This window comes from Lonchura striata, chromosome 4, assembly GCF_046129695.1.
Source record: "Lonchura striata isolate bLonStr1 chromosome 4, bLonStr1.mat, whole genome shotgun sequence".
NCBI lineage: Eukaryota > Metazoa > Chordata > Aves > Passeriformes > Estrildidae > Lonchura > Lonchura striata.
The window spans coordinates 40,692,250-40,705,465 of record NC_134606.1 but is presented as its reverse complement, the minus strand read 5'-3'; the positions used below and the strand labels follow the sequence as shown (position 1 = coordinate 40,705,465).

General features: G+C 42.6%; 1 protein-coding gene across 2 annotated transcripts in view; it reads left to right on the top strand.

Moving 5' to 3' along the window:
* Positions 1 to 7,334: 7,334 nt before the first annotated feature.
* The window catches only part of FNIP2 (folliculin interacting protein 2), a 50,033-nt gene continuing 44,151 nt past the window's right edge, over positions 7,335 to 13,216 (top strand). For both annotated transcript variants that reach the window (XM_021536566.2, XM_077782915.1), the window contains exon 1: positions 7,335 to 7,460. In XM_021536566.2, coding sequence (XP_021392241.2) covers positions 7,366 to 7,460 — 95 coding nt within the window. In that variant the 5' untranslated portion in view covers positions 7,335 to 7,365. The remainder of the gene's footprint in view (positions 7,461 to 13,216) is intronic.

Below are 13,216 nucleotides of genomic sequence, written 5' to 3'. Positions count from 1 at the left end.
ATGGTTTTAAACAGAGGAAGGGTCAATTTAGTTTAGATAAAAGAAAGGTGTTACAATGAGGGTGATGAAACACTGGAACAGGTTGCCCCAAGAGGTGGCAGATGTATCACTTCTGGAAATGTTCAAGGCCAGGATGGGTAGGGGTCTGCACTACCTAGTCTAATTGAAGATGCCCTTGCTCATTGCAGGAGCATTGGACTAGAAGACCCTTAAAAGTCCCTCCCAACCTAAAATATTCTATGATCTCAGTGAGTCAGTTGCTAGCCAAGTGAGTAGAGTCTATAAGAGATTTCTGTAGCAGACAGCAGAGTAAAGTGTGTGTTGTTGGTGTGTGTCCCCCGCAAGAGCTGTTGGCAGCTTCCTCTCAGGAAGAAGCAGTGATTCATTCTTCCAGGAGTAGACTTCAGTCTACTCAGTCCCTACAGGGTTTTTTTTTTTTTTTGCTGGTGAAGTTGGAATAGTCTAGATTCTAGATGAGTAATTCTTTTTACACTAGTTGCTTGGAAGTCCCTATATGTAAAGTCCTTTAGATGTACCAAGAAAGAGGCATCTCTGTGATAATTTGGAGATGTGAGCTGAACAAGAGAGAAATCAAGTGATTTTCTCAGTGTCAGTAGGAGATTCTGGAAAATATGTGAGCTGAATTAATATCTCCCAAGCACTGCAGTAGCACAATTAGTTTTATAGTCATTGACAGATTGCAAAAAACAAGCATGATGTGACTTGTCAAGAATTTACTGAGTGATTTCATGTTCAAATTCATATATTAAATTATACACTGAATTTATATATGAATAACATCTTACAAAGTCAGACTTCCATTATAAAGTCATTTAAAATCTCTTTTCAAGCAGTAAAATCATCCCTGTGATCCTCTAATCCTTTGTGATCTTGTAATTTAAAAATATTTCCTATCACCAAAATACCTCTTGTCTTTTGACATTTCCAATAGTTTATGTAGTAAATGCCTGTAAAACAGTACATTGAAAATACTCACTATACCTGAACTGTGTTAATTTTTTAAGTCACATATTTATTTTTCCACTCATACAGGTTTGGCTACCCAATAAAGTAGTTTGAGTATTATCAACAGATAAACGTGTTGTGAGCCCTAAGCACCTGAAGCAAATGGCTTCAAGTACAAGTCTCCCTTCTACCAAGTACATCACACTTGCTGGAGTATGACCCTCTAGCCTAATTAAACTCAAAGATCGGCCTGTTATAAAATCCTTGGTTTTGCTTCTTCTTCCTTCGCTGACTAAATAAGCAATCACTGATAAATGCATAGAAATACATATGTAATTCTAGAACTGGTAGTCTGATGGAATACACAATAAGTGGATTTATTTCATAATTATTCTAGCCTGTCAATTTGCATTCACAAAGGAATAAACTGCAAAAGAAAGATTATTTATAGTTGCTGCAGATTGTGTTAAGATGGGCAAATGTGCATACATACCAACTAGGATTTTTTTTTGTTGTTTTTGTTTTTCTTGCTTTTTTTTCGCTTTTAAATCTGTATTTGACACTGTAAAGAAAATAGAGGTTTGAATATGCTAATTCCACTGGAAAGTGAGTGCTTTGGCTCAGTGCAGGACTGCCTTATCTATGGATATTAAAAGCCATTTTGCTTTGTATAGAAGTAATCATATGTGTGGTTTTCATTGGACTGAACCACAGCCTCAGAATATAGTGCAGTACTGATGGGATCCATCTGACCAGCAATTGAAACATACACCTCATCAGCTTTCCAGAACAGCTATCAAGAAGCTCACAACATACAAACATTTTTGGAAAGGATGCTTTTACTGCTGGCTATGAAATAGAGCAGCCACTCAGCCTTCCCAGCGCCCTGTGACACACAGGGTGCATCATGTGCTATTCCCATGTGACCTGGCACATCAAGCATGTCACCTGCACAAGAGACATGCAAAACAGGAAAAATAAATCTGTTTTTTCACTATCAGGTTTATTGTTACCCACCTGCACCAAGTCTTTTTCTGCATAAAATTGCATAAAGAGGGCCCAGATTAAACTCGTACTGAACAGTCACTAACTAGTACAGATTCCTCTAAGCTTAGTTAAAATGCAATGTTAAACAATGAAAGAACTACATGTTCTTGTCTGAGGATGTTTTAAAAAGAAAATTTTCCACACAAAGATGACATGACAGAAACTGAAAATAAAGTCATGCATTTACTTGTCACCAACTTTCAGATATGCTGATCCCCGAAGAAATGGTTAACATCCAAGCGAGAATAAGCAGACTTTTTTGCTATATATTTTAGGCCTGCTTAAAACATATTTTAATGCAAATATTCAGATTAGTGCTTAGGACCTCAAGACTGTGAGGAGGCATGGAAGAAGGTGCCTGTAACTTCTTGATAACAGTAGAAGCCATGGCTTTCAAGGAAAAGCCCAAAGTATCAGCTAGCTGCTGGTCACTGCTGCAGCATTGCAGGATATCAGTTTTGTTGTTAAATTTCTGTCCTCAGTTTTGATACAAATGTATGTCCTGATCTTATTGCAATTTCATATAAATGAATGTTTATCACAGTTACCACCAAAAGGTACTGAAATATCAATTATAATGACTGCAGTCTTTCTTATGTAGACAATGGTTTTGGTCTGCATCTAATGTGGGTAAGATGGAGTTCCAAGTGAACTGCATCTGCATGGATTTAAAGACAAGAGTGCAGCCAGCAAACAGGAAGGCCCATGGTGGGTTTCAATTTCACCATTGAAAATCTGGGACATGAGGATTTCCAGCTAGGCTTTGGATGGAGTCCTGGGCAGGAAGCTTACAGATACCAATTTACCAATGCTATGAACTTTGTTGAGAAGAGAAATCAAACCAGGTTCTAAACAAGTGTTTGAACTGTCACAGGTATGTACATTTTCAGGCTCTTCTGAAGGAAAATGTAGTGTACCCTTGCTTTAGGAAATTTGACAAGATATTTATGTACAGTAGCGATTCCAGAGGAGTGTACTTATCATCTTTACACAATCTGACTTTCTCTATATTACTTGATATTTATATTTTGGTGATTAAAAGAAGACATTCCTCATCTGGTGATCCTCTTTGCTTTTTAACATCAAAAACTATTGAAAATTAAATGTTTCATAACATACATCAATATTTCCCAGTAATTTTTAAACAATTAAATTACTATTTCCCTTCAAAGTCTCTTTGGTTTCTAACTGAATGTGTGTTCCATGTAAAAAGACAGTGAAACTGCTTATCTGTATTATGGCAGCACCTTTGTGGCTCTGTTCAGGGGCTGGGGAAAGTTGCTGCAGCAACAGCTCAAGTTATGTAATGCTTCAATGAAGGATGAGTAAGCTGGTTTGCAGGGGGCTGCAAGCCCAAGCTTTCCTTTTCTGTCTCTCTCTCTGTGCTTGTGAAGTGAAATACATTTTACAGTAGGTTTTTAAATTCTCTATGGAGAGTAATTTAGATTTAATGTGCTAAATAGTAATAATAACAATATGGAGAGAGAATAATTCTGGGTATTTCTTAATATATTTTACTTGGCATGTTTGAATTAGCATTAAAAACTGGATTTTATTTATTTTACAAAATCAAAAATGTTGCTGATACGTTGCAAAGTGTAGCAAGACTTACCTGTGTTCATGTAACCTAAACAGCATGAATTACCACACTAAGCAGTAAATCATAAACAAACATCTTGGATTACCAAACTTTTTGTTAAATCTTCAGAGTTTACCTGTTCTGACCTCTTGCTTCTCTTTGCAGTAGCTCCAAAGCTTAGTTCTGACAACAGAGGTTTAGGAGCATTTTGGATTTGTGCATTCAGGACTGAGCAGAGTGGAATGAAAGCATCCATAAAGGAATTCAATATTTCATCCAGGTGTAAGTGATGGGGAAGCAAAGTGTGACTTAGGAGGCTTTTAATCCTGCCTGTCCTGGCTATTAAACTTGGCTACATTTTCATGAGAGAATCTTAGACTCTATGCACTATGAAACATTGATATGCTTTTCCAAGCATTCAGTGATGCCAGGATTTGAATGATCCTTTTTATGTATTGTCAGTTTCCTAGCAAGGTTTCTGCATTTATTTCTGCACTGAGAATCTGTCTCCTTTTCTGACTGAAGTTTAAATAAATAAATTGTCTTTCTCTGCACATAGAGTCTGAGCCCCAGAGAGAATATCAGTTTTTGATTTTTAAATGCCATTTTTATTTCATGTATTTCCTAGAAGAGTAAGGGCTGTAGACACGCTATCTTGCTGTAAATGATCTTTTCTTGACAGCTGATATATCCATTTTCTTTACATTTGCTCATGTTTTGCATTCTGGGGTTAGTGATAAATCACTGCATTGGCTTTGCCAGGTGTTTTCTACAGCCCAACTCTGTTTGGGGTGTGACAAATTATTTTGCAGTCCTTTGCTGATTCTGCTGTTTTCCCTTTTTTTTTTTTTTTTTTTTTTTTTTTTTTTTCCAGAAATAGCCTTAAGAACAGTAGTGTCTTAATGTGTTGTTATCAATTTCAGTAGTGGTGGTCATACACATTAACAGAACACACTGAGAACTAATTTTGCACTGAGCATCAGTGAATGTAGGGTACATTTACACTGCTATTTTTGAAGAGAGTATACCAATTGTCTTCACTTTGTCTTGCTTCACAATTTGGAGTGGCATCTGGGCATACAAAGTGGATCATTTTCAGATGAAACTAAACCACATATTTTTCAGAAACACATTCAGTGTTCTTCAACCACTGACATGCATTCTGCTGACAGGACCAGACTGCAACGAGTCCAAATTAAATGGACTGGTAAAATGCTTGTGTAAAATGTAAAATATGTGTAGTATGGACACTGGGAGACGACTGGTTGTTAGCCTCTGATTCCACCCCTACTGGTCAGCACTCCTTGCTAACACTGATGGACCTTAGAGGGGCAGCCACAGTGTTTGCAACTTTTAAGTTTCTCAGGACTGTTCCTTGAGAAATGCAGTCCAGTGATTATTTCTGGAGCTGGATTACTAAATTCTCATTTGTGTTGATTACTGTGTCAACTACGATGTCTTTCACCTTGTCCAGCCATGCCCTGCTATTCAGCTTTCTGTAGGCTGCCATCATCACAGCCTCGCTTTTCTGTCCTTCAGCTTTGTTTGAGTGGAATGACTCTAATAACTGGGGGCAGTAACAACATCCAGGCTGAAAGATTTATATTGGGTATCACAGAGGAAGTAGTTAAAGCCCTTCTGAGAATGGACCTCCGTACAGGATCAGTTGAGCCTTACAAGATTCAGTCAGGTGTTATCAAGGGTGCAGCTGATCAGATTATTAGGCCAGTAGACAGTCACCTCTTATTTTAAAGAGAAATCAGCTTATCCAGACAATTAAAGGCTGACTCCAAAATATGTTCACCACCTCTTTTACCACTACTGGATGCTGAGTTTGCAGACAACTACTGTAATGTTTCTTTACAATTATTATAATAACCACTGTTCTCCATGTCTTATCTTCCAGTTTCCTAAAAAGAGCAGAAAGTAATTGTGATTCTGCTTTTCTTGGGGTTTTGGAGGGATTTGTTTGGTTAATTTTTGTCCCACCACAGTATGCAGTGACTTAGGTGGTTGAAAAAGAGCATTTGAAATCATGTTCTCTTGTTAGGTACACCTAGGTGTCATCCTGGTGCTGGGCAAAACCACGCAAACAATCCTTTCCCTTTAAATTAAACAAGCATAAACTTCCAAACGATACCTAAATACTGTAGCCTCATCTAATTATTTGTGAATAGATATGTGTCAAAATAAAAACCATTCCAACAGACCTAATTCTGCACAAATATTGCTGCTTACTTGGTCAAAGACTAAAGTAAAAGTTCAGATTCTTCAAGGGAATCACAGTACTTCTAAAACTATATACCAGGGATTTCTCCATTACAAATATTCTAGTTCTGTCTAGGGAGAAAATCCCATTAAAATCTTCCTGTACCAGTGACAGATTGGTGTTTGGAGCAAAACAAGGAATGTGAGCTTCCTGCAACCCAAAGGATTTTAGTCTGTGGATTTGGCTAGTGTGAGAAGGATGGGAGGACACTCGGACAACATATTCCGCTCTCAGCCCAAGAAGGGAGCACTTTCTGACACAGGCAGTGCTTTGTTCTTGCTTCACTGCACAAATATGGTGTTTTAGATCACAAACATATCATTTACATGTGTGCACACATACTGATGCAAACACTGTTCTATCTGTAGAGCAATGTATTGTAGAAGACATGTTATCCATGTGTGAATGTGGATGAAAAACTCAACAGACACTGGCAACGTGTGCTGGCAGCCGAGAAAGCCGACCAAATCCTGAGCTACAGCAAAAGCAGAATGGCCAGCAGGTCAAGGGAGGTGATTTTCCCCCTCTGCTCTGCTCTGGTGAGACCACACCTGGAGAACTGCATGCAGTTCTGGTGTCCCCAGCATAAGGAGCTGGAACTGATGGAGCAAGTCCAGAGGAGCACCACAAGGTTAAGAGGACTGGAGCACCTCGTACACGGAGACAGGCTGAGAGAGCTGGAGCTGTTCAGCCTGGAGAAGAGAAGGTTGTGTGGAAAGCTCTTTGCAGCCTCCCAGTATCTGAAGGGGCCTACATGGAAGCCTGAGAAGGACTCTGTCAGAACTGTAGTGATGGGACAAGAAATGATGGGTTCAAACTGAAACAGGGAAAATTTAGGTTAGATATTAGAAAGAAATCTTTTACTGTGAGGGTGGTGAGGAGCTGGAACAGGCTGTTCACGGAGGTTGTGGACGCCCCAACCCTGGAGGTATTCAAGCCAGGTTGGAAAAGCCTTTGAGCAATCTGGTCTAGTGGGAGGTGTCCCTGCCCATGGGAGTGAAATGTGTGCTTAGACGACCTTGAAGGCCCCTTCCAGCCCCTTCACACGGATTCTGCGGTGGGATGTACGCAAGATCACCGCGGGCCCGTCACCCCGCCACGCACGGCCCGGCCCCTTTAAGGCCGCCTCCGCGCCTTACCACGTGCTGGGGGCTGGGCGGGGGCGCCGCGCAGCCAATGGGGACCGCCCGAGGGGCGCGGCGCCACCGCGGCCCCATCCCCGTCCCCTCCGTGTGCCGGCGGCGCGGGCAGCGCTGCCCCGCTCTGCCCTGCCCGGTGCGCGGCCGGCGTCAGCGCCGCCGCCCGGGAGCGCCCGGCCCCTCCATCAGGTGACGAGCGGCCGCCGGGAGCGGCGCGGCTGAGCGGCGCGGCGCTCCCCTCGCCTCCTCTCCATGCTGGGCGGCTCCGCAGCGGCTCCGGGGATGCTGCCGCGGCCGCCGCCGCTCGCCGCCCGCTGAGCCGCTGCGAGGGGCGCGGCGGGGCCGCCGCCGGGCGGGGGGGCGGCATGGCCCCCACCCTGCTCCAGAAGCTCTTCAACAAAAGGGGCGGCGGCGCGGCGGCCCCGCACGGCCGGGCTCCGGGGGAGGGGCCCGCCTTCAGGTGAGCCGGGGCGCAGGTATGCCGCAGCCCCGCGGGGTCCCCGCCGCGGTTTCCGGGCGAGCGGCCGCGCGAAGGGGGTGCGGCGGGAGGCACGGCCGCGCCGGGGTGGCTCTTCTCCCGCCTTTCCCTCTCGTTGGAGCTCTCAGCCATTTTCTGCTCGAGTCGGCGTGGCACGCCCGGGAGCCTGGGGCGCTCGCCCCTCGGCAGCGGTGGGGGAGAGGCGCCGGGCCCCTGGACAGGGGCCCGGCGCCTCTCCCCCACCGCTGCCGAGGGGCGAGCGCCCCAGGCCGTTTGTGTGCGCACAGGAAAATTCAGAAACGGCTTTGTTGTTGTGACCTAAATACACGTGCGCGGTGCGCTGACCCGCTAAGCGTTAGGGCACTTTTCACTGCCCCTGCTTTTGATACCGTGAGTGCTGAAAGGTGAGGTTCAGTAGCTAGCGCTGCCTCGGGGTTTATGTGTATAACCTCTATATAGTATTGATTCTCTGTGTAATATCGAACTATTAATGTTTTCTGAACCTTCGGGGACAGCATTTTGCTCAGGCTGGTGCTTTGGAGCTTTGTTCGTGTGACATCTGTGCTGCGCACAGGACCGAGCGGCCCGGTGAGCACAGTGACAATCACATGCGTGCCCGGGAACCTCTGTGTCTGTTTTTCTGTGCGGCATGGGTTGGCTGGTCTTGTGATCTGATGGGTACACAGGGTTGAATGGGAATCTGAGCTTTAACCGCTGAAACTACTAAAGATGGTCAGGGAGAGCAGCGAACAATATTTTGATCCACAAAATGCCATCGTGCCAAGTGTGAAAGTCACAGTTTTGGAACCATTATAATTCCAAAGACGGTCTGTGCGGGATATTGCCGTTTGTGTGGCTAAAGTTACAAGATCGTGGAGAACAATAGTGTAAGAGGAAAATGACAATATATTTGGGTTACAAGGTGATTCCTTTGAAAGTGGTTTGACACAGTATTGGAGCTGCATTTATGTTGGAGAACAAATGTGAATTTTATGAAGCTGCAGAGTCTATATGCTGCACTTGTAACCACAGATTACTTTTGTGTAACTGCTACTTACTTCTTTTTAGCATTTATTCACCTTATGAGTTAATGTGGAAGAAAACAGTTTTCCGCATTGAAACTGACAGTTCCAGACTATTATTTTGCATTGTAGTTAAAAATATTCTGTGTCAGAGACCAGTGTTGTTAGTTCTGGATTATTGGATTGTTACTGGATTATCAAGTATTTCCACGAAGGCCGATTCCTTGCACAGTGCATTTCCCCCTAAAATCAGTAAGATTATTCCATCTGGAGTATTTAGTGAAGTTATGGATTGTACTTTCTCCTTCTTCCTGTTTTTTGGGTAAGATATTCCCTTAGTTTTCAGTTTTGAGTAACATTTAACTGATGTATGCTTCACATAAAACCTATTATAATGAAAATACTTCTGTAAAATACATCTTTTTATCCCCTATTTTTCCTCATTCACTTTCTATCTGATTATTTTTGATGCACCTAACATTAATAAAATAAATTGAAGTATTTTACATGTGAATAGAGGGAGAGGTTTTTTGCTTGTTAATATTAAGCTTCTTCCTTACGACTTTTAAGTATGCTGTAATGCTTTTTCTTTCTTTCCAGTGATCTGTTCATGATCTGCAAGAGCATACTTACAGGGTCTGAGAAGCTTTGCTGCAATGCTTTTCATAGACTTTCTGTTCAACAGTAATCTCTGAGTGGAGAGATGTGATTTGATCCAAGTAAAGTAAGAAACATAAGCCTTTGGTAGCTTCTGTATTAATCATATACTGCTGGCCAATGTTGGATGCAAAGTGGCAGAATCATTTTCTAATGACAAGACTGTCTTTCTAAGGATTTTTAGTTAGCTTTATTCCTTCCAGGTTTTGGTTAGTGAGGTCCCTCCACACTCAATGTGTCTTGCAGTGCTTAGCTCTGTTAAGGAGCCCTGTGAGACCAATAACAGTCTGTATCCTTGGACTTTCAATTGTTATGAAAGCCTTGAAAGCTTAAGTGTACTCAGTCACCCTCGTTACCCCGACGAACAGAGGAATTACCAAAATCTCTTTAGTAGATAATGACTCCTCAAATTAATGTGATTTGACAACTTTTTTCAACTACATTGTTGGGAAGCTTTGTGTTTTCTAGTCTTCCAAGGAGCACCAGGAAAGTTCTGTTTCAGAGTGCTATCAACCAGGCTTGCATTTTGCCTGTAACAAGTACTGCATGTGCTCCTTCTGTTGCACTCTCCTTTAATGGGAGTTAAATCTTGGCCAGAGGTCCGCATTACTTTGGCTCTGAAGGAAGCATCAAGCTTCAAGATCCATGCTGCTTACCAGGATGAGCTGGCACAGCCTCAAAGAGCAAGAGACATGGTGCCTATAGATGAGCATGGAGCCACAGGAAATTATTTTCTGGGTGCATGAATATGAACACACTAGTTTGGCTCAGGAGTGCTCTTTTAAAGAAAACCTCTAAATTGTCCCACTAACTGCACTTTGGCTCACAAAGCCAAAGTGGCTTCAGTACATAAACTGGATTCCTGCTGGAATGAATAAAATTAGAAAGTGTGTTCCAACCACTAATGGGTATTCAGTCCCTGGGACCATACTACAGCTGGTCAAAAGTAAAACTGCAGAACACATATAGTGTGGTTGTCAGGTCCTTAGCACCAATTAATGCACTCTGTGGAGCCAGTCTGGGCTGCATTACATGTTCACATGAGCACAACCTTTACCTGCAGGGTGAGAAGAATGTAAACATGAGGTATAGATGCTAATATAGAGCTATTGGGATAGTAGGACTTTCTACTGGCCTAGGCCTCCCTTCAAGATAATGGAAATCTGAAGTGGTAGGAGGGTAGTAGTTAGAATTACAGAATAGCTTAATTCCTTTTTTACAAAAAGAGAAATTATAAATCAGCTGGAGAACAGATGCGAGATATTACATTTGTTCTAAGCAGTTTTCTACACAGACTTGAGCTTTGCTATTTTTACTGCTGCTTCTTGCTTCCCTTGACTGAAGATATATATCTATGTGTGTAATACATATGTAAAGATGTATGTGTGTGTGTGTACACACAGCCCTTTCAACAGAGACACTTGAGTGGCTGTAATTGAATATATTTCTTCTTAGCCTCTGAAGCTCTGGGAAAGCCCTAATTACTTTGTGTGTGAGCAATGTGTATTTATGTGGCTAAATTCCCCTAAAACTTCTTATTTCCTTATCAAATGTTGCTTCCCTGTTGGTTTAGCATAGTTTGTACAATTTTTGGAGTGCTATCAGGGTCATGTATTCAGCAGAATCATTGATCAGCTTGTGTTGGAAGAGACCTTACAATTCCTCTAGTTCCAACCACCACTGCCTTAGACAGGGATACCTTCCAGTAGACCGGACTGATCAGAGCCCCATCCAACCTGATCTTCAAAATTTACAGGGATGGGGCATCCACTACTTTTCTGGGCAAACTTTTCCAATGTCTCACCATCCTCACAGTAAAGAATTTTTCCGAATATCTAATATTAACCTATTATCCATTTGAAGCCGTTCCCCCTTGTCCTGTCACTACATGTATTTTAAAGTATTCTGTCTCCGTATTTTTTGTAGGCTCCATTCAGGTACTGGAAAGCAGCAATTAGGTTGTCCTAAAGCCTTCTCTTTTCCAGTTTGAACAGCCTCAATTCTCTCAGCCTTTCCTCATAGGAGAGGTGTTTCATCCCTCTAATCACATGTCTCTCCTCTGGGCTTGATCCAACAGATTAATTTCATTCCTCTGGTGGGGACCCCCAGAGCTGGATGCAGCACTGTAGGTGGGGTCTCACGAGGGCAGAGTAGAAGGGTAGAATAGTCTGCCAGGCCCTGCTGGCCACGCTACTTTTAATCTAGTCTGGGACATATTTGGCTTCCTGGGTTGCAAATGCACTTGGCTGGGTCATGTCCAGCCTCTCACCCACCAGCATCCCCAAGTCCTTCTGGGCAGGGCTGCTCTGAATCTGTTCATCCCCAGCCTATGTTGATACCAGGGTTTGCCCTGACCCAGGTGCAACACCTTGCATTTGGTTTTGTTAAACCTCATGAGATTGCCATGGGCCCTCTTCTTGAGCTTGTCTAGGTCCCTTGGGCTGGCATCCCATCCTTCAGGTGTGCAGACAAGCACAGCTTGGTGTCGTCTGCAGGTTTTCTGAGGATGCACACAATTCTATCGTCGGTATTCCCCGAGGGGCATGATTTTTGTCACTGATGTCCATCAGGACTCTGAGCCATTGACCAGTGCCCTCTGGATGTGGCCATCCAACCAATTCCTTGCCCACTGGACAGTCCATTAAGTTTTAGGGATTGCATAGCGTATAAGCACATAGTATCTCAAGACTATGTCTCAAGTGCTGAGTATTTGAGTAAGGTATTGGAGTGCAGCCTTAAAGAAATTGATGTGGGTTGCGGATAGTTTGATTTTACTTAAATTGATAGCAGATTTTCTGTAATTGTGTTTACCTGATTCTAGAAGACATTTCACATCTGTGCTTTTCTGTACTTTGCAACATAAAGTCTGAGGTTATCCTTAAGTTGTGGGTTCAGATTGCACCTTAATTTCAGTCTTTGATAGTCTGATTTGGTTTTGGGTTTTCTTAATGAAAATAAATGTTTTGGAGTTTTTGGAAGACTGATTTCACTGCTGAATATATAATTTCTTCATTACAACCTGTGATTAAATTTCTTTGTTATCGGTATGTGTAGTGAAGTATTCCCTACTATTGTACAGTAGGGAATAACTTCATTTTATGTCATGTTTTTTTAAAAAAGTTGTGTTATTTCAGCTGTGTCTGAAACTTGCATGGGTATTCAGCTTTAAGTATCAGCTGCTCCTTCTGGTGTCTATAATGGAACGGATGTCATGTTGTAGCTGCAGGATATCTATCTGGTAACAGTTTGTTAGCTTTGGTATATGAGATCATTTGTTTGGCAGCTGGTACTAGTGATTCCTATGGTCATAGTGCTGAAATGCTTGGTGAGGTCCTACTTGCTAAGCATTATTTCACAGCATTTATTACCAGCCTGGCAATGTTCCACCTTCTGAAAAAGGAAAGAAAGCAGTAGTGAGGTTGGAGTCTGCTTGTATGTCAGTTTGTTCAAATGGAATACTCATTGGAATGTTCTTGTGACCTAATATGGTTTTTTTCCTTGAGCTTCTTGCAGTTTTGTAGAGATCCACACAGCAATAACCCTACTGAGCACACATGTACATCTTCATACATGGAAATATCCGTATACATCTGGCTCTAAAGCCTTTGAAAAATATTTGAAAGAAAATCACTGTTTAATATGCTGTAAAAGGGCAATCCAGCCCAGGGCCAGACCTGAGCATGGGGACAGGACAGGTCAAAGAGCAGATCTAAACCATACACCATTTCACAGACAGCTGAAGGTGAGCCTTCGGCTGCAGTATTACACCTTTGCGCTGGTGTTAGTTTTTGATCCATAAAATGAGCTAAAGAATAAGTCCTGATGAAGGAGATGTATTACAGTCTCACTCAAAAAAACAGCTTAGACCGGAAGTCATTGAAAGTATGGTCTTTTGACACGGAAACCACACTTCCAGCCTGGGGCTTTTTTGAAGGAGAACAAGCCCCAAGTCCTCTGGTTTTGCTCTTTGCATGAACTAAGGCCATTCTTCTGCATTAGTTGTTTGGATTTCCCCTCCCTTAAACACTGCTGTCACTGAACAACCCCTTGGCTTGCTCT